The sequence below is a fragment of the Rhynchophorus ferrugineus genome, unplaced genomic scaffold (genome assembly GCF_030347505.1).
Source record: "Rhynchophorus ferrugineus isolate W39M unplaced genomic scaffold, kcgeb_rfMv2 rfM1, whole genome shotgun sequence".
In the NCBI taxonomy this organism is placed as follows: Eukaryota; Metazoa; Arthropoda; class Insecta; order Coleoptera; family Curculionidae; genus Rhynchophorus; species Rhynchophorus ferrugineus.
In genome coordinates, this window is record NW_027472580.1 from 33,167,176 (window position 1) to 33,189,235 (window position 22,060).

At 32.5% G+C, this 22,060-nt stretch overlaps 2 protein-coding genes across 2 annotated transcripts in view; both read left to right on the forward strand.

Annotated features, from left to right (window-relative positions):
- The window catches only part of Sol1 (CUB domain-containing protein Sol1), a 1,033,997-nt gene that overhangs the window by 559,547 nt on the left and 452,390 nt on the right, over positions 1 to 22,060 (forward strand). The window lies entirely within an intron of this gene.
- Positions 18,457 to 21,401, forward strand: LOC143193741 (uncharacterized). Its single transcript, XM_076400091.1, has 2 exons — positions 18,457 to 20,354; positions 20,439 to 21,401. Exon 2 carries the CDS (start codon positions 20,917 to 20,919, stop codon positions 21,253 to 21,255), a length of 339 nt encoding a protein of 112 aa, XP_076256206.1. The 5' UTR covers positions 18,457 to 20,354; positions 20,439 to 20,916; the 3' UTR covers positions 21,256 to 21,401.

A 22,060-nucleotide genomic window follows, 5' to 3' on the forward strand; every position in this document is an offset into this window, starting at 1 on the left:
TTAGTTTCTTCAGTATATCTGATGTAGTTGATCTACACCAAAAATGTAATGTAGACAATGCTTTTATCCATATATCCAGACAGTTCCTACTTGTACATAATTTTCCAATTGCATCTTTATTGTTATTGTAATAGTTCTTTATCATAGTCCATATCAATTCAATTGGATTGATTATATAGTGATACGTAAGAAAACACAATACTCGATCTACTTTTGGGATATTTTCCACCAGTGTACTATAGCATGGTGCATTTTCCATGCAATAGTACAAACACTGATGGTTCCTCCTAGTCCTTGAAGAACTGTAGTGTGTATTGTAAGAATCAGAGCAAAATCATATTATGGTTCATATTTCCGGTTGTCGTCCTTGGACTGGTAGGAAAGTACCATTTCTGCACCAGAAATAAAATTATTCCTGTTTCCAGCATGAATATCAAAACATCTGTTATGAATTGTTAATAAATATTATGACTAGCAAAACCTAATCAAATGTTATTACAGTGTTTACCTATTTGCGCCTTTTTGTCTTTTGTCTATTGTCATCTTGTCTTGAGTGACCCAATGTTCCATTATGAGTTATTCATGTTATATCTAAATACACAAATTGCAATAAGAGGTCTTACTTGATTTTATTATATTCGATATATTTTTAAAACCTTTAAAATTAGGTACTAAAATACAATAAGCCTATAAAATTGAGTAGCAATTTTATTATGGTTTTTTATAATATTCAAGAAATATCTTTAATTTTTTTTAAATATCGAAAAATATCGGCTGAAAAAAATATCGATATATCGATATTATTTCGGCATCCCTACTATATAATGGGTCACTTGCCTAATGAGCGATACTATTTTTGTAGTACGATTTGTCCTTTGCTTCAAAATTGGCCACACTTTCAGTGGTCACCTATTCATTCGACGAAAATTTCTTCCCAGCGAACATTCTTTTGAGATCTGAGGACAGGAAACAGTCGCTGGTGGCCAGATCTGGAGAATACGGTACATGAGGAAGCAATTCGAAGCCCAATTCATGGAGTTTTGCCATCGTTTTCACTGACTTGTGACACGGTGCATCGTTTTGGTGAAGCAGCCCTTTCTTTTTCTTCAAATGCGGCCGTTTTTCAGCGATTTCGCCCGTCAAATGAAGCAATTACGCTCTGTAATAGTCGCTGTTGATGGTCCTTCCTATTTCAAGTTAATGAAAATTATTCCATGCGCATCCCAAAATATAGACGCCATAACATTGCCAGCCGACCATTGCGTCTTTCCACGCTTTGGAGCCCGGATTACTGTCGATTGGAATTCGAAGTAATGTGTAAGGACGGGGACTTTCCAATTGACCTGTTACTTACCTATTATAGAAATGACAAAACAAAGTTGAGAAAAACTAATAAAATCGAACCTATATACAAATTAAAATGTCACTGAAACTCCGTATGGCTATAGAGGATAGTTGAAACAATTTAGCGAAATATTTCCGGTATTTTTTTGACATAACCTATAAACTTTCCGGAAAATTAAATTTTATTCTAAATTCGCAATTTAAAGTTTGCTGTGACGATAGTTGGATTTAGCCTGCGTAACGTTGCATAAAAATTCAAGAACAGTATTCGGTTTGTAAGTACGGCGCATCAGGTTTATATCCAACTTTTAATAGGTTTACATCACCGATAGAAATAAAGAATTTAATTTTGAGTTAGCCGTATCCTTAGGACAGGTTATTTCGAGATAGTGTTCTGTTGAAAAGTAACAACCCAATTTCAAAACTTTTACGCTATTGCAATCGTAAAGTTTGTTCTTTTATTGAGATCGAGATAGAAAGTTACGTCAGGCAGCTTTAGACGATCTGTATCAAGAGGTCAGTTTTTAGGTAAGGTTTTTTCTCAGATTACGGCTTCGTGTTTGCTACTTTATTTGATTTATATTTGCGGTTTTTATTACCGAAATATATGACATTAGATTCGATATATCGGTTAGTGCACAGTATACCCTAATTTATAAAAATGGAAAGAGAGAGAGAGGCAAGAGACCAACGCGAACCCCTATACAATAAGCTATAAATAACATCTATCATCACGCCATTACAACATGGCTGACTCCAAATAATTTACCTAAATTGCAAATGGGATCAAATAGTTAACAAATTTTAAAATTAATTGATTAAAAAGCACACCAACAAACATATGTGAGTATCTTTCAATTGTATATAACTATATAGTAATACTTTACATTTTTATATTGTTCTTAAAAACCAAATGATATTTTAGATCCAAAATAAATTAGCGCCCGATGCATGTACCACCACTTTTACACTCCATATGAGTTCTCCATTACATATACTTTTTCAAATAGAGATTAACTATACTCGTTTAAAAAGTTTCTGTCACTTCAACTGAGTCAAGAGTTGTCCAGTAATTGTATCCAGTATTGCGAGAATGCTATTTTGACATAAGCTCACTTGATATTTTTCGCAAAGCGCTTAATTTCGTCTGTGACATGAGCATTTTTTTCATATGGTTGAACCAAGTTGATATTCGATTTCTTTATGCAATCCGATTGCTCGTTGAATGACGTCCAAGCAACAATCACATTTGCTAAAACTTATAAAACGTGGAGGAAAGTCCCGCTACCATTTTAATTGCCTATAAGTTTTTTCAAAGAAAAGATAAGTAAGCTTGGTTTCCTTAAAAATTTGATATGGTCTTTACATTTATTTCGTTATTACTGAAAAATCAGTTCAATGGTGACCGCGATTCGCTATACAACTTTCGGTTCTTTTAAGGCATTTTTTATGACATCCTGCAATATCTGAAGTTAAGTTGATATGTTGAATCGTTTGGGGTTTGTGAATAAACATAAACTTCTGATTATAAAAAACCCCCTAAAAAAAGTCTGGTGCTGTTAAATCCGGAAATCTGGCTAGTCATGCTAAATCACTTCGTGAAATTAGTCTTCGTTGGAAAACGTCATTCAATTATTGTATTATTAAACCAGCTGTATGTTGTATGACCTCATATCAGAAACCACATATTCTCTAGTCCTTGCTCTTCCATTTTAGGCACAAGAAAGTTTCGGATCATGTCTTGGACCAGTGATGTTTCCAGTTTCCACATCATACAGTTGTTTTGAGTGGATGCAATGATGCTTCATGAATTAACTGATGATTCTGTGTTCTCCAAAACCGACTATTCTGTTTACTGACGTGGCCGCTAAGAAGAAAATGGACTTCATCGCTCATTACCAGTTTAAATAAAATATTTTCAATTCAACCAGACAGCCTTAGGATTGCATTATTCTCAACTCGTTGATCAGGATCTCTCGGTAGCAATTTTTGGGTAATTGAATCTTGTACGGGATAATTTTCAGATAAGTTTTCAAAATTCGCCATAAACTGCGTGCAGAAATGTATAACTGGGAACCGCGTCTCTGAATTGATGTTTTATTAGATTCTACAACACTGTCACGCATCAGAGCTACATTTCAGCGTTACGAAACGTCTGTTGTCTCCCAGATCTTCCAGACCTTATTTCAGAGATATAATCCATATAACAAATGGTCTAGTACTTCCTATCGAACTTGAATAGCAAGGTTTTTAACTCAATTCTAAGATCGCTTTAATTCTCTATAGGTATGAGTGTGAAATTCGAAAAGAACAACCAGGTATGTCAATAATAGGACGTAGTTATATTGGCCGCGAAGAAATATATGGAAAATATAAATAATATTAAACCAAAAACGCTACGTTTCCTACAATCGGTCGTGTTTATGTAAGGAGAACCCAAAATGGGGCCTGCGATCCGGACTACTTGCTTCTGGAACTCAAAGATAGCGGAGATTCTATTATAATTTTGGCGACTGTATCGTGGTACTCAGCTAGCCCTGTCTTTCTGATCACAATATCTCGACATCCTCAATTATGAAGTCCTTACTGTCACACTCATATTGCTGCTGCCATATTTTAAGATGATAATGCGCCTATACACACAGGTAAAAGGTTCAGTCTTAGTTTGAGGAGCACCAAAATATCATCAAACGTCTACCCTGGCCATCACAATAGAATCTCTAAAATCATAGAAGCAATTGGGACATGTTTTGTTACCATAATGGGTCAACATTGCGTTGGAAACAATTCAGGCACTTTACATATCTGTTTCGCAGCAAATTGCAGCTGTTTTATAAAACCAAATGGCGGATTAATACTTTATTAATTAATAATACTTTATTATAAGTAAATGCTGTGTGTATTTCAGGTGTTCATATGATTTGTCCAATCCCTTGTATAGAATTGCTATTTGAGCAGGATAAGCAACAGTTTAAAACGACACCATAGGCGAACTGAGAAAAGACGGTCCAATCGATACTTATAGTGTATTCAAAGTTGTTATGTACATACGTCATCTAAATTTGTGAGCTCAAAACGTCGCAATGTTGCCGCATCAACTGTGAGTTTTAATTCAGTAGGTCTTTGATATGCAACAAAATCTAAATAAAATAATATAACAAAAATGTTGTCAAATATAATTTGTTTTAACATTATAGTACATCTAAAAAATACAGTTAATTATACAGCCACAATAGTTCGTAGGTTAGAATTATAACCTCTTATCACTATTGCTTTCAAGAATTTTGCATACATCTGACAACCGGAAGCCTTTGACTGGCTCGTTCGTTTACGTGATCTCTATTTTAAACTAGAATAAAATGACAAGAAAAATTTTGTCTGATTCTGAAACGAATTTAAAAATTGTGGCAGGCAACACATCAAACATCTTGATGACGTATGTACAAAAAATATTTAGAATATATTATATATATATATATATATATATATATATATATATATACCCTGTCTAAAATATATTACACGTTAAAACACATATACGCAATCTTTGATTTATTATTACTATAAAAATAAATTTATAAGTCATTAGAACAATATTAAAAGACAAAGCCATTACGTCGAGATGCTCCCTCTTATAGAAAAGTAAGCGTTTTAATTAAATTTCAAATAACCTCGTCCGGTTTAATATAATCTTATTTTCAACTTGGGTTCAAACTAAATAAAATGGGTCTGAAAGACTCGTTTTTCCACGGTAATGTTAACATAGAAATTACCAAAAGTTCCGATGGACCAGTATGCTTTTAGTGCCTCAAGTTTCACGTTTCGCAACTCCTAAAAGACCTTTCAGTTATTTACCTTTTTGGCTTCGGTGCAGATTTTCATAGAATGCCGGAGAAAAACCAGCAATCGAATCAGGAAAGCAGAAACTGTATTAAAGTTAAATGAAAATTTAATATCTTGGGCTTAGGAATAACGTTTATTTTTGGATTCCCCGAATACTCCTACTAATTAATTTCCAGGAATATCAACTGAATAATAAGATTTAATCATAATGATGTGAACATACCGAATAGTCATTATTTAAAGATTCTTTTCCTATCAAGAAAAAAATTAAGTTTTGGACATTTTTTTTAAATTATTATGAGGAGCAGATATGAAATTGCAACGGGGATAACCTAATTAGACTCTTGTAAAGTCTACGAGGCGAGAGAAATTTCTGTCTATTCTACAACGCTGCTTTAAAAATAAGGGGTTGTATAAATTGCTCTTTCAACCATGGAAAAGTCTATGATTCAATGAAACACGCTAAACTAGTTGAACTATTACATAAAATTGTGTTTGGCAGCAAAAACATTTATCAATATCTACCAGAATCTAACCTCAAATGTGATGATTATCATGATTGACTCAATTCCAATAAAAAATGCTGTCCAATATCGCCTATTATGTAACATTTACTACGAAACTATTTATCCTAATTAAAAGTCCTAAGATCCTAATTAAAAATAATATTGGTATTCGAGTAAATGGACAATAAATCAATAATCCATGATATATCTATTTCTAAGCAAGATCCACACAGCATAATTAGCTAAAAAGATACTGACCCTGGGGATTCAAAATAAATAGGCAGAATTCACTGCAAGCAAAATCAATGAAAAACTAAATAATGAGAAACGAAAAAAAGTAATTATAAGTATTTTGGATTAATAATAATCGAACAACTATATCTCGAAATGGAGATCAGAAACCCTAACAAGCAAGCGAGAAAGGCGTTCATGGAATAGAGGTTATTAGTTCTTAAAAGCTTACACAAAAAGCTGAAATTAAGAACATTTAAACGGTCTGATCTACCTAACACAAAGGCCATTTATACGAGATGTGGGATCTTGAAGTAACTGTAACAACTGAATAACTTTAAGCCTTTAAAAGGTTTGTTATATTGACAAACGCTAAATATGTTTTAGACAGGTAGGACATCTAATACCTATGTCCTGCGTATCGATGAAAGTGTAATCAATGAAAGATCTTCTAGATACCAAAAACATGTAACAAGATGCCGTAAAAAGAGATCATCATGGATTGGAAACAACAAGAACAGGCTTTTCCTAACAACGTACAATACAAAGAAAAAGATACAGACAGATAATCGATGCTACCACACCGCAGTATCATATGGAGAAGAACCTTTACAACATTATCTTACATTTTTAGATGCGCAGAGTGAAAAATGTCATATCATGGTAACAATATAGTCAAATTATAATTATGATACTCGCACATTGGAAAGTCCTAGACAATTAATTTTTATAACACTCAGTAGTAGCTCGAGATGTCGTAAGTTCATAGCAAACTTCTTTAGCTATTTTAAAAGTTGGTCGCCGTTACTTTGTCAAATACTATAAAGCATGTGCTGTTGATGTTAATTATAGGTATTGACTTCTTGAATACTATCTATACTTATTTTTTATTATTTTTAAAACTGTACTTCATTGAAATAAATGCACGTTAAAAAGCTTTCGATTCACTATTCATAACATTTTTCAACTTCGATTCAGCTAACTACAAAAGAAACCTTTTGGCACCAACCAACAATAAAAAAGTTATTGGGTATAAAATCAGCACTATATAATGGACAATCTATAAATTCGATATTTAGGTCCTTGTCGTGTAAGGGCTTGTACGAGTATAATTGTAATGAAGAATTGTTTATCATTTTCTACTTGTTTTGAACTTCTCCGAAGATTTCTGGCAAACAAATGGTCCCAAACTAACTAGAATTGATTCCCTTCCTTGCACTAATGTCAGTGACTAATGTACTGCCAATTTCTGTTTTCTTTCGGATTCATAGGCTCATACCCATGCCTCCGTAAATATTAGACACAGTTGCTGATGTACTTGCCTACGAGCTATTTATTAGCCATTTTTATATTATGCGGAATCCAATGCATTATATAATGTCATATTGATACATGTCATACCCCATGGTATGTAATTTTCATCGCTTTTTGCCCCGAAGCTAGAGTCGGTCCTGATTGAGTTCAGTATACCTTCTTTCTTATAACATTGCAGGATGTTATTGTTGCCTTTAGAATACAACAAACAATAAAATGTACTTAATTTAGTATACGCTTTACCCTCTCTATTGGATTTAGTTTTATTTTTATTTATTATTTATTTGGGTACATAAATGGTTTGTATATATTATAAGCGAAAATCGTCAGTTAATAATATTATACTAAATTGTATTACATTTTCGCGGAAATAATACATAAAACAGTAGTATAATAAATAGACTGTTTATTAAATATCAAAAATGATATAATGCAAAATGAGTTGTAGTTGTTGTTGTCAAATGTGTGCAAAATTTTTCAAAACATTTGTGATAATAAGACATTATATACTGGCAAACGTTATTTTCGTGCTTTGCTTGTTTTGATAAATTTCAAATCGCTACTTAATGCTTGTGATACTCTGGTTGAAAATGTTCAGGCCAAATAAATAGTCAGTCAGAAATATATTATGTCTCTAATAAATAACTTCGAACAGGACCGGTATAATGGGCCCCTTCTTACCAATAAAGTGCATTACAGAGGTAATCATCGATAAGATTAAATATTTTCAGAGATTTGTTATTTCAAATTTAATACAAACATAAGATACTAATAAAAAGAGTGTAAAGACAACAAATGTTGATGGAAAATATATAATAACATTTGATTAGGTCATGTAAATCATAATAATTATTTAATAATTCATTACAGATATATTGTTCTTCATGCTGGAATCCTACAAAAAGATACTAACAAAGTGGCGGGCAAAGAGTATAATTATTTTTTAATTAAACTTTCTGGATGTGGGATTATGATTCAATGAATGATCTAGAAAAAATGATGCAAAAATAATAATGTCATTTTGTGAAATATACAATAAAATTAAATTATGAGAAGAAATCTATATTAATATAATTGCTGGGTTTCGGGACCGTCTTCAAAGTGATCAGTTGGTAGTAGTTAAAATAATAGTGTAAACAGATAAATAGGATTACGTAGGTATTGAGCTAAATTGTGTGTTTTGATTAGAATTTAATATACGTGTAGCAAATAGGTTAAATAAGGTTATTGGTTATTTTTATTGGGTTTTTACAAGGATCTTATCAAATTTTATTATTTTTTACTTTCTAGTGTCGGTTCAATTTTTTTGTTAAACTTATTTTATTTATCTCTCTGTAGTGTTAGATATTTACACAATAATTTACCCAGTTAATTTATTATAAGAATTACAATAGGTAGGGCAAGTAAACGTGCAGCCCGAGTGAGGAAAAATAGGAATAAAGAAACAATGATTGAAAATAAGGAACGCTTCAGGCCCCGGGATCCACTACCTAGTCTAGTTGGTTTGACAAATGTCCTCATCGGGAATGGAACTCGCGACCTCCGCGTGTAAACTGAACGGTCTAATCACTATACCATAGAAGCAGTTGTTTGGAATGTATCTAGGGTTCCCATATGATGTGGATAGTGCTTAATAAGAAAACTGATCGGCTTTTGCACTGAATGACTTCCGCGCTTATCCACTTCCATCACATCAGTTCAGCAATAACATTATACCCAAATATCTTTAAAATATCTTTAAAAATAGGTGAAAACTTTGCATGTGCCTTTAAAATTCAAGTTTCTCGCTTGATTTCTCCGGATTCCGCCTTCAGATCCTGATTTGGTTCCCAAGGTACCACCTCGGAATGCACTCTTACGAACAAAAAAAGTTCATCAGTCCATAATTGATGGAGAAATCGATGTAAATACATTTAAAAACAATACAATCGAACCTCCTCCTTTTTTGAAGTCGGTTAAAAAGATATTGAAGTTATTCTCTGACGAAATCTATATTTCTACACTATACATAACATTTTAAGTAATAGTAAGGAGTTAGGTCCGCTGTTACTTCTACGGATTCACTTCGTTTATCGATATTTTGTTATTATATTATGCTGTGCGATTTAGCACTAAATGTAAATTTATTTTTAATTTTTAATACAGTAAAATCTCCGAAATATCAAACTGAAGGGTTAAACACGGTTTAATATATAATTAATAGCATACTCCGCGAGAATTTCCGTCTCCTGTTCGTGAGCGTTAGCCATTTTAGTAATTTGAAAATTAATTTACGTCGTGCGTAGGTGGTTGGTTGATTGACCGGCTGACATATTCGTATTTTCATTTTAATATGCACGTGCATTTTTATTATTTTATTACAGTAATATATATCTTAGTATTATTCATATAAAATAAATATATATATAATTTATATTTCATGAATAATGGATACAAAGTTATGAAAACTATTTTCGGTTTTTCTCAATAGAATGTTTTAGAGTAGAATATCTCTGATAAGTAAATTTAATGAAGACATAATATTGCGCATTTAAAAGCTGCAATACGAAAAGCACATTATAGATATAAAAGTGACATCGTTCTCTAGTTTTTCACTAAGTAAATTGTCATATTTTGATAATTACCTCCGAGAACAAGTGCAAACTCAGCGAAAAGTAACTGAAATGGACAAACAGATATTGATTTATATTTTGGTCAACGATATCTATCGGTGAAAATGCTGGAAATATAAATCTACCTCTCAAACTACTTAAACACTATGATTTTGAATTTTGTTTTTGACATTTCTGTTGTTGTATCAAAGTTATTCAGTGTGTATACAGATATTAATCATGAAACGGAGGAAATCATGCCTGCCAACATCAATTATACAAATTTAACAACGTTTTATTGCAAACAGACAGAAAACAAACCATATTCTACTGTAAAACGAATGGACAGTTCTGATGCACCCAGCGTACTTACCAGACAGAGCACCTTCTGTTCACTACTTGCTCTAAACTATACAGAATAACTTGACTCGAATAGGATTTAGAAATTCTGAAGAAGTGAGGAGGTAAATCGATGACTTGGTCACTGCCAAACCAACATCATTCCCTCGCCCGGTTTAGCCATATCGCGAGAAAGATGGGAAAATGTTCTCGAAAGTAACAAAAATATTTTTATTAATATTATTAAACTGTTGCTTATAAATGCTTTTTAATAGCGAGAAGTGAAGTTTCATACGTGCTAGCACTTAATATATTAGTTTTAATTATATTCGTTATGTTAGTCAGTCTTTTAAGACTCATAATATATGTCTGTTTGACCTTAGAAAAAGGACAGTTACATTGAATCAATTAATATTATTTAAAATTCTACGATATGTAATTTGAAACTGAAAATATTTCTTAAAAATTGGCATTTTTATATTGTTCAAGAGATAAACCACTTATAAATAAATATTTATGAAGAATAATGCATCCCACTGGGAAAACCGTGACGATTTTTAAACTTTCGATAACATCGAGGGATTGTGGCTTTTTGTTGTTGGCAAACATGTTAGAAAGACAACAAAACCCTAGTAATCCGTCGCGGCAAGCTTGACATTTTTCCCTGATAAGGGACCATGAGCAAACTCGTTATTCGATAGAAGTTTTTGTACTGAAAATTTGTTGTCCAAACATGGCTGGCCTTTTTAAACTTAATTGTATTGCTGACAATTTGACTCCATTATTGGATTAACTGAACACATTCTAATTTTTCAATAGTGGCACGTGGACAATGTTCAATTGAATACAAACGTAAATTTAAAAGAACAGAGAGAAACTGTGTTGCATATTGTCAATACTTATATACAAGGGTAGTTTGTATATTTGAGGATCGTGTTAAATTAGAGCTGCCTTCTGACGATTCAAGTTTATATTACAAAATCTAGGATTTTTAAATTTAAAATTAATGTACCAGCAATATCAAAATTTTAAAATCTCAGTTTAGGTAGTTTTGGAATTATATCATGAACACTTTCTAATGTATAATCTTACTAATATTGTCAACAGATTTCTTCGTGTTATTATTGACGTCATGATATTATTTAGTATTATGGGTCACATATCCCTCATGACATTAATATCCAAGTAACTAGCATTAGTCTCGAAAATTCATAAACTATTTAAGCTACATGCATCATCCTCAAGCTTTTTGTTCACTGCAAATATGAATATTTGCCGACTTGATTGGGGCAGTGGTTGGTTGGTTGCGGCAGTGCAGTCTTGGTGCAGGTCCTTCTGCTGTTGTGATAATTCCGGTTTCTAATGATGCTAGAGCATGTATATAACTTTATGTTTGTGATTATTTACAATTCTAATTAACTGTAAGGCGAAAGCACTAACGCCTACAAGAAAAATAATTTCAGCAACACCAGTAACCAGGCAGTAGCCAGTCGATAGGCTTTATGCCAAGAACTGAAGTTCGGAGCCCACGTCAAGCAGCAGGTCCAGTTCGAAAAATCCTAATTGGTAAAATCGATACCCTAACAGATAAAAAATGGATTTTATCTGTCTTTCTTATTATACTCTTGCTTTGGAATCCACTGATTTCTCATTATGTGTACCTATAATCTATATATTTTAGAAAAGTTGCTTTGAATCTCTATTTTATATACAATTTTCTAGACCTTGATATATCAATGTATAACTTAAGTATATATTGATTTTAATTAATTACATGGATATATCCAGTTTTTGAATATGAAAAATAACATTTTTATAATAATTTGGCTGCCAAATTACCACAAATACATCTATTCTATATCTATATTGTTTTATATGTTATCTACAACCATTTGCATTTTAACTTTGATCGGACTTAAAACGATGTACGTTCTTGCTACAAATATTTTGCTATACTCATGGTATAATTTTTATTATTATGTATATATTTTGCTTAATGTTTTTCAGTATTCTACCATATATCATTGTTAGTGTATCTAGAAAACCCACTCAATTATGTAAGAATTCTAGCTTTAAAAATATATTTTTGCTGTTACGGTTACACAGTACAATAACTATCCACGTATCGATTGTAGGCAAATTTATATTATTTGGCTTGATAAGGTTCAGTTCAATTTTAACATTTATTATTTCCTTCGTTAGTTGCACAAAATGAATTTTTTGACTGAGAAATAAAATAATCATGAGTTAAATGATTCAAATAAAATCGAAGCGCCCTAATAATTCAAACCTTTAAAGGCCGAAATGATGGTTAGGAAACGGTAGAGATCGTCAATGTTTTCTACCTCTTCTGACTGGTGTTTGACTTGACATGGTTCTGAATAAACGTATAAATCGGAATAATTCCACTAAGAGTTTTAAAATAAAGATATTTCTAATAATCCCTCTATTGTATATTATTATAAATCAATTTTTTTCTGATTATTATTACAGTAATCTAGCCTATTTGCAATACTCACAGAAGTACAGTAACATCCATAAACTGATTGCAAAAATATTTTATTATATTCCGCATTTTTAATCATCGATTTCAAGCGTTTTAAGCGTAAATACAGCAAAATATATCACTCGAATTACATGTATTTGACGTACCCCATTATACCATTCAATTAACCCTTTTCGATCCTGTCACCCTGAATAAAATAGAAATTAGCTGTTCATGTTTATTTTAATAAACGTAAATATCTGAAATGTGACTTTGTATCTGCGATAAAATTTAATAACATGCTTTGTATGTCTGTTTCAGTTGTTTTGTTCGGTTCGAAATTAATTTTCCTTTAGAATAGCCGTTAGTGTATTGACCTCTGACAGCGTATAAATACAAAAATATTCTAAAGATGAAACAGCATATTGAAATAGAGTTTATATGAAATATAAGGACTAAAAGGGAGTTTAAAACCGGAAACATAAAGCTGAAAATTAAATGGTTTAGTATACGAAAGGTAAGATATATATATATATATATATATATATATATATATATATATATATATATATATATATATATATATATATTGTCTGGTAACTTTTTGTTGTTAATTCTGTAGGAACTTGAGAAAAATATCTGAACTAATATTTAAATCGTAAGCACTTATGATTTGATTAATCTATAATTTCAGAATCTACAAGATATTTTAATCAAAGGCTACTAAGATGGTTTTGGATCAAGTTAAATTCCTATCAAATATTTGGTCATATTCATCAATACTTTTTCTCTACCTAAAAAGATGCTTAAACGAATGAGGTAACTATTGTGCGGAATTATTTTGAAACCCGAAACGTCGCTTAAAATATCATTCATGGTATCTACTGAACCGCCTTAAACTTGTAAATCACTTTCGACCAATTCACGATAGCCATCAAAATTCAAATGGATTCAATTGAAAAGTCCCCTGCCTACCATAGTAAAACACATTTTTTTGGAAAAATTAGTTTTTTTTTATTCAACATAATCCCCTTCGCGGGTGATACACGGATTATAGCGACCCTCCAACTTTTCGATACCATTTTTGTAGTACGATTTGTCCTTTGCTTCAAAATAGGCTTCAGTTTCTGCGATCACCTCTTTATTCGATGAAAATTTCTTCCCAGCGAGCATTCTTTTGAGATCTGGGAATAGGAAATGGGGCACAGTAGCTGGGCGCGAGATCTGGACAATACGGTGGAGGGATGGATTTTTGCCATCGTTTTCACTGACTTGTGATCTATAAAAAACACTCGAATAAGACGTATTCCCTATATACTACGCTTTAAATAATTATATTTTTACGTTTACGTTTCAATTATTCAGTAAAAAAATGTAGCGCAAAATTAATCACTGATGTGTGTGATTAAATGATGTGACAGTTATTTATCGTGAGTATAAAAATTTGGTTAATTTAATTAATTACATCTCACATTAGATATGCTCAGAAAAATATAAACCGGCTTGTTCTTCTGGTTTGTCAGCTTTTATAAGTATAATTATTTGAGCAGCCACTAAACGTGCCGGAAAATGCTTCATTCTCAAACAGGCATTGAAAATATATGTCGACTCAATTTCGAATCAATACAAAGAGTCTTTTTAGAATTAGTATCGAGGTTGTTATCAATTTCCATGACAAATTCGAATGGAGGAATCAGATAAACAACTACATCGGGGTGATAAACAGGATTTGTACTCATTTTAAATTCTATATCATTTGGTCGGAATACGTTAACTAAATGTTCAAGCAAATTATTCAGCTTGTTTATCGTTGCATCCAACCCATTCATTTCGATCATTTTTAATAGCTAATCTTCTAAATTTTCATATGTTTAGAAGCAATTCGATTTATATTCGTTATTGTTTTTTTGTCTCCAGAATTTCTGGTTCTACGCCATATTCCTCAAGCTTTTCGTCTTTCTTTTATCAATTCCGTAATTTTAAGGAGGTAATTTACTTTACTTTACTCCTTTACTTTCCATACTTACGATTGAATTGATTTGTTCTTTCATTATAACTATAAACGTGCTATAGTTAGTAAATTTGTTAGGTAAGCGTCTTTGTTTTTTTTTTCTCAGGATTATCACGCCTAATTTTGAAAATACTGGAGTGAACAATACAGATCAGATGATATTTCGGACAATTTGAGACAAGAGAATTTGATCAGATTTGATGAAATGCCTTTCGAAATGTAAAAACAGAATAGGTCTGGCAGTTTATTACCGTCGGTGAATGCCAAAAATTGCCTAAAATGATACACGAGAACAATATTTATGGTTGACAGTTCATTGCTTTCGATGGCTCGCGGTCACTACTGATACCTCGCACATGTGAGATAACATTTGTAAGCATTTTGTAGGCTGTTATTATAAAATGTAAAATTCCACGTCACACTAGTTTGCTACAGATTATAACTTAGTCCAACCAGTATGACATATATAAGAAAATACAGAACGGCGTTGTTGATGAATTACGGGTAGGGCAGCTGATGATTCATATGCTAGTCGAGGCGGACATGATATCGGGACTGGGCGATAGAAATGCTGAGATGTACACTATGGATATAAAGACCGGCGCCTTGACTGGAAAGAATAAGGATACATTATTCTTGAACATCTCCGAATTTGGCGCATGCCCATATTGGCTCAATTTAATTTGAGTACAGAGAAAAATCCGAGTTTGGCGCATGCGTATATACAGCTTTATTTTCTTAGGTTTTATCGTGATTACTGGATTTAATGTCGAATATATTAATCAGGTAAATATGTTCAGATGGTAAATAGAAATGGTAAAATTTTGGAAATAACATATTTTATTTAAAAAGGTATTGAAGAAATAATAAAATTATAAGTAATTTATGTCCAACTATTCTATTTTTATAAAAACATCATATTACACATTATCATTATTATTTATAAATAAAATACACAGATATGATAAATAACTGATTTAATGTTGAAACTATATATAAGGAGAGAGATAAACATTAAAAAAATTTTGAAATAACACATTTTATTTAAAAAATTATTGAATAAAATGAAATAATAAAAATAATTTTTACACGCCTTTCTATTTTTATAACAATACCATTTTTATAACAATTTAAATAAATTTACATATTTGAACAATTAACAAGAACTCCAACAACTATATAAATAAACAATACCATTAAAAAGACCAAAATCGTTTAGATCAAACACAGTCGATACAGTTAAAATGAAACGAAAAAGCCACCAATATATATGACAACAGTAAAATGTTCCTAAAAATCTCCAAATATTATCACTATTATTCTTTATCCACAAACCCCATTGATAAATTGACTACTTCGAGCTTTTGATTAACGTATTGTACATTTACTAGTCTAAAACAAATAGATGGTCGTACTTTCAGGCTGAAGGACATTATTATATTCACAAAACAATAATTTATACACTGTATTTTCCTTGACATTAGATCACTAGGGTGTCAATAGTTTCGTATTATTGTTATTCGATCCAGGTCTACTTATTAACAAATTTAATTATTTCAAAGTATCCCGATAAGCTATATCTTAGCAAAATGCTGTTTAATTTATTTTCTGATTCTCTGAATTTCACATTATTCAATAATATTAAATTCAAATCATTACTAAAATTTATTATGTTTAAAATAAATGCCTAATTATTACCAGTTACTACTATTCTTGATGGAAAAACCTCATTAAAGACTCGACTACTTCCAATACAACAAAAATATTATTCTCTGTTCTTGTTATCATTAAATTTTGGCATGCGTTTATACCTATTCTAGGTCGTTGAAAATGATGTGTTATAAATTTGGCATCTAAAATTGCCACTATAAATAAAATTGATGCTGTATGGATTTTATAACTTTTAGAAATGTAACCTTACATACTGCACTTACCCTTGTTCTTTAATATTTTAAAACCAATGTATGTTAGACCACCAAGAATAATACTACAATTTAATTATTATTAGTATAGAATTATTAATGTAACACATCCAAATATATACTAGATTTGTTTGTAACTTTGATCTCGACAGATCAACTCGAAAAGAATGGACCGCCGTTAAAAAAGTGAGACGATATAGTTTCATACGTGCGCATACGCCAAATCCGGAGATGTTGAAAAATATAGTTCTAAGAGTCTTTCGAAGAGTATGTTGTTGACGTAATTGATAGCAGAATGTTATTGTAATCAACGTTGTAATACCTTCAAAATATTGACCATTATAACGCTTTGTTGAATATTTGTATTTTATTTACCAAAAAATAAAAGTATTTCTTACACATAATCTGGCTGAAAATAATTTTTATTAACATACGCTAATAAGAGACGATTATTATGTTATATCAAAATTCACATCCTTTTCCCGACGTTAAATTCGAATGTTATGAGAGAGCTAATGTTTCCTACGATACCACTCATATCTATCATATGAAACTAAAACTACTACACATTCACAGTAATAACACGGATATTCGCTGGTCAACGCAAAAAGATATATAGTAAACTGAATAGAATGTTCCTGACACGCGCCATTTCACTGTCCAATTAAGTATATCAGTCCCGTGGCTTGCAACGAAAATAAGGTTAAGGGCTTTTAATTTTTGATTACCCGCACAAATATCTCAATATACAAAATAGATGCGGCATGTCAAATTTAATATAATATCCCACATCGGGTTCGCGCGGTTGGGTATCGATCGATCGGTGGCTATCAAAATCCGTTTTATATTTCGCCGTAAAATCACGTTCTATATGATAATGTTTGAGATCGGGTACAGTTTGATTAAAAATTTAGCATTATTGATAGATATATCATGAAATAAAATTTAATAAAAAAGTAAATTCTCCATCAAAATTTTATCATTACCATTTTATAAAATAACTTGCCGCTGTAAAATTAATTTAATTTGTAAAAATGAGTTATTTTTTAATATAATTTTTTAAATTTATCTATGAAAAGAAACGAACAAAAAAACACTAGCGGTTCGAGGAATTGGAAATTCCAAAATCGACCGTTAGATAGTTTACGTTAACTGTAAAACATCGAAAATATTTTAAGGGTAATTTTATATTTTTTATTGGTGCGTTTATGTTTCTGGGAAAATTACGATAACGGTGAAGAAACTAAAAGAGTGAGGTTGTCACCTCTGCTCGATTGGGATCTGCCATCCTTGCAGACATCCGGCACCAAAAAAAAATTTTGCCATAATTGGCAACAAGTTCGGTCCCTTCCTCGAACTGTATTGGCCAGAAGTGATAACTTAATATGACCAAGGGTTTTTCGAACTATATGAAAGTTTATTTATGCAGCCGCAACCGTTAGAGTAACTACGTTTTTCAATCGCACTAATTATACAGTGAGTTTTTCTCAGAGTATTATTTTTATTTTTATTTTATTCGTTAATTTTGTGTTTATTTTTATTCTATTAATTTAACTATTTATTTACCTGTTCAGTTATCAATTTATTCTGAACATTCTCCGCTATTTATTTATTTAATTATTAAAACTTATAATTACTATAAATCAAAGATAATAGTTTTATGGTTGCAGCTGTTTCAGGTGTTTTCTGATGTGTAGTTATGATCTATGGATAATTTGAAGCATACATAAACGCCACCAAAAGTGGTTTCTGCTGACTCTTGAAGGCAGCGTACCTAGCGTGTGGCTTTTAGCTTTCTCCCTTGTACGCATTGCACGTCCATCAGAGCTGGAGCTGGAGAAGTGAGTGCACTAGTAACAGTACTATTCATTTATATATTTTTTTATTTATTTTGAGAATTCAGCTTAGTCCTATCGAGGCCTACTAACATTAGTGACAGCAGATCTCGCGTATTACTGTCCTTGATTTCATTGTACGTCATCATTGTTAGTGTTAGGACATAAGCTGGTACGTCGCGTGCTACTTTCGCTTCGTACCATGTGCACATGTCATACTTCATCCAAGCATAGTTTATCATTGCTATCAGATATCGCTATTGTCTTTCATCATTATTCTCTAATGACACGTCGAGGCATTGTTATCCCCATCAGCACTGAAAATTGAACAGACCGACGTACAAATTTAACTACCAATCAATTGGCCTTAATTATAAGTATCATCACCGTTGTTAATCAACCTAGCCGATAATTCCTTCTATAATTATACTACTCATTTTATCGTTCTTTATATCCTTTATATCGACGTTTTCTTGTTTACTTTTGGTTTAATCGATTTATTGTTGTTTGTAGGTACTTTATATGATTATTTTATTTCATATTTTTGAAACTAAAATAAACAAATATACTTTAAATTTTTGTTTAATTTACGCCAATGTAATAAAATTCGTTCTATAAATATATCAGAAGTGGGATTACCAACAATTAAACAACCTTACAAATAATGTCAATCTGAAATTAATTGATGCGATCTATGTTATGTTTGATTTAACAGTTCTAGACAATTCTGCATTGCAGAGATATTGTAGATATTTTTATGTACTTATATGCGAAGCTTAGCGGGCAGCTTTCAGCATATATTTTTTGTTTTTTCCCTTTCTTCTTTCTTCAACGCACCGTAGTACATTACATACAGTTTTTTATCTGTATTGCATATCTGTACATAGTTCCATGTGAAAGATTCATAATAGTGATCGATTAATTGATGAGGGAGTTAATTACTTACAACAACAATAAATAAAATATCAGTCGAGGCGACACACTTAAAAAAATACTTATGTTTGTTTTTTTTCATTAATATGGCTAAAAGAATACACGAGAGTATAATTCAATTAACAAATAATACAATTCAAACAACTACCATGGGTACCCGTAAACGGCGACCTGCTCACCGGCGTTCTGCCCAGTCTCCTGATCGTAGTCCGTCCCAGCCCATGGATAGAAGCTCCTTGAATACTACGAATGAATATTCAATGGATCGTTTAGCGACTGTCATGACCAACTTTCTGAAAAGCAGTACACAGGGCGATATACATAATGTTCCTGCTAGAGGATGTGATCATGTTTCCTTGATTTGACCTAGAAAATGCAAATCAAACTATTAAATCCTGGTGCAATAAAATCGATAAGGTAAGAACAATCCATTGCTGGTCCGAAGAAGCCACTATTTATTTTGCTACGACTAAACTTCGAGGATTAGCTGAAGTGTGGTATAGAGGTCTGTTTAGCATTAAATTTTCTTGGGAAGAATAGAAGCAAAAGTTGGAATCGAGATTTCCTTTCGGAAGGAATTTTAACGCCGACTTGGAAATTATGGTGTCTAGAAGGAAATGGCCAGAGGAGACTTACACAAAATACTACTACGAGAAAATGGCATTACTAAATAAATGTAACATATTCGAGGAAGATACATTCTCATGCCTAGTAAGAGGGAATAACCGATATAGTTAATGGAACTGGAGCGGCCGCTGGAAATCGTCAAACTCCTGAGTCACTATACCTTAACTTAAGTAACTTCAGTAGTTTACTTGGAACGTCAAAGAAAGATCAAGCCCAATCGAAGGAAATGTGCTTGGAAACAGACACCCTAAAGTTCGACAAGGACCAAAGTATAAGTTCAAGAAACTCGCACATACTACATTTAATTCTAGAGACGGAAACAGCAACCAGCACCACAAAAGGAATTATTTGCGTTGTTATTTCTGTCGTTATCGTGGACATTTAGAAAGCGATTGTTTACGTAAAAAGAACGCGGTAGCCCAGCCCACCCCAATTCGGCAACAGGAAGTAGAGACAGCAGCTTTAAGTTATGATTCCAACAAGAAAACCGTTTTTCGCGGATATGGTAACGGACAACCTGTTACACAGGGAAAGATGTCTATGCCGATAGAGATTGACACCATAAAAACAACTATTGAGGCTCATGTCGTCCCCAAATATGCAGAAGTGCCTCTCCTTTTAAGGGAGAGCTTTTACACAACTTCCAAATATAGTTGTTATAAAGGATGATTCACGTTAACCTTTACCCTAAAAAACACTGAAAACCTAAGTACTGTAGCACACGAAACCACCAGCAACAGAGTTATCCTGAGAAATGTAGAAGATTTCACATTATTACCAAACTATTGGGGGCATATACGAGTTTCCAGCGGTTTTATTAGGGGGACGATTACGTAGAAGCTAGTACTAGACATCAAGAGGGACAAGAATACTGTATACCTCAGACATCTCTTCGTATCCGTAAAGATCAACTTTCAGTAATACCATGTATTAGTATGACCGATCAACAGATACACTTCAGAAAGAACAAACTGCTACTACGAGGCCGCAGCTGTGTGGAAAATATGGACCAGGAAGAAATTCCAACCGTGCGAGAAGAGGATTTAGGGCCTTTACCTTTAAGTGACATAGAAGTCGGACCAATAGACGAGGAACAAAAACAACGCCTGTTAGATCTTCTTAACCAAAATCGCGATTGTTTAGCCCTAAGTACTAGTGAACTGGCTTGTTCGAAGATGGCGGAGATAAAAATACATCTGTGCAATCATGCACCACTCTTCTATCGACCTTATCGAATGTCCATAACCGAACAAGAAGTCACTAAGAAATCATAGGGGAACTGTTATATAACAACATATTACGCCAATCAGATTCGGAGTTTTCGTCACCAGTTTTACTTTTAAAGAAGAAAAATGGGGAACAAAGTTTGTGTATTGATTTCCGGAAATTCATTCTGTGTCAAAGAAAATCAACCGTTACCGCGCATAGATGATCAAATTGATAAACTACTGATACTGACTGAGCTAAAAAATTGATATTGATAAACTACTGAAACTACTGTACTGATAAACTAAGCCGGGAATTATTTTACAAACCTAGATTTAAAATCCGGTTACCATCCAGTGCAGACAGAAGAATCTTCAAAGCGTTATACAGCCGAGGGCTAATATGTGTACAACAGTGTCCCTTTTGGTATATCGAATGCATCTAGACTTTTTCACCGACTTATGACGAGGCCAATGAAACCCATCAGTACCTATTCAGCTTTATAACTCGACGATGTAATTTTGTCAGCCAAAAAAAGATGATACCGCAGATTGCTCGATGGTTAACGTCGAATATATACCAAGAAATCGAATGGGACACGTTGACGCTATGAGTCGAAATCTATATAAGAATGATATCCAAGAATGTGGAGTTCCCATGCACATCCAGGAAGCTGATTAAGTTCTTTCGGGACAGTTTACAGACTGTAAGCTGAAAAACATCTACAACATGATGTCCAGGCCACCAATGTCAAAGCACGAAAAGGAAGTTTACAAGAACTATTACCTGCGAGACGGAAGAGTGTACCGAATAACATTGAAAGGAATCTTGTGGGTGGACCCGAAAGAAATGAGACAACAGGTTGTTAAAGCA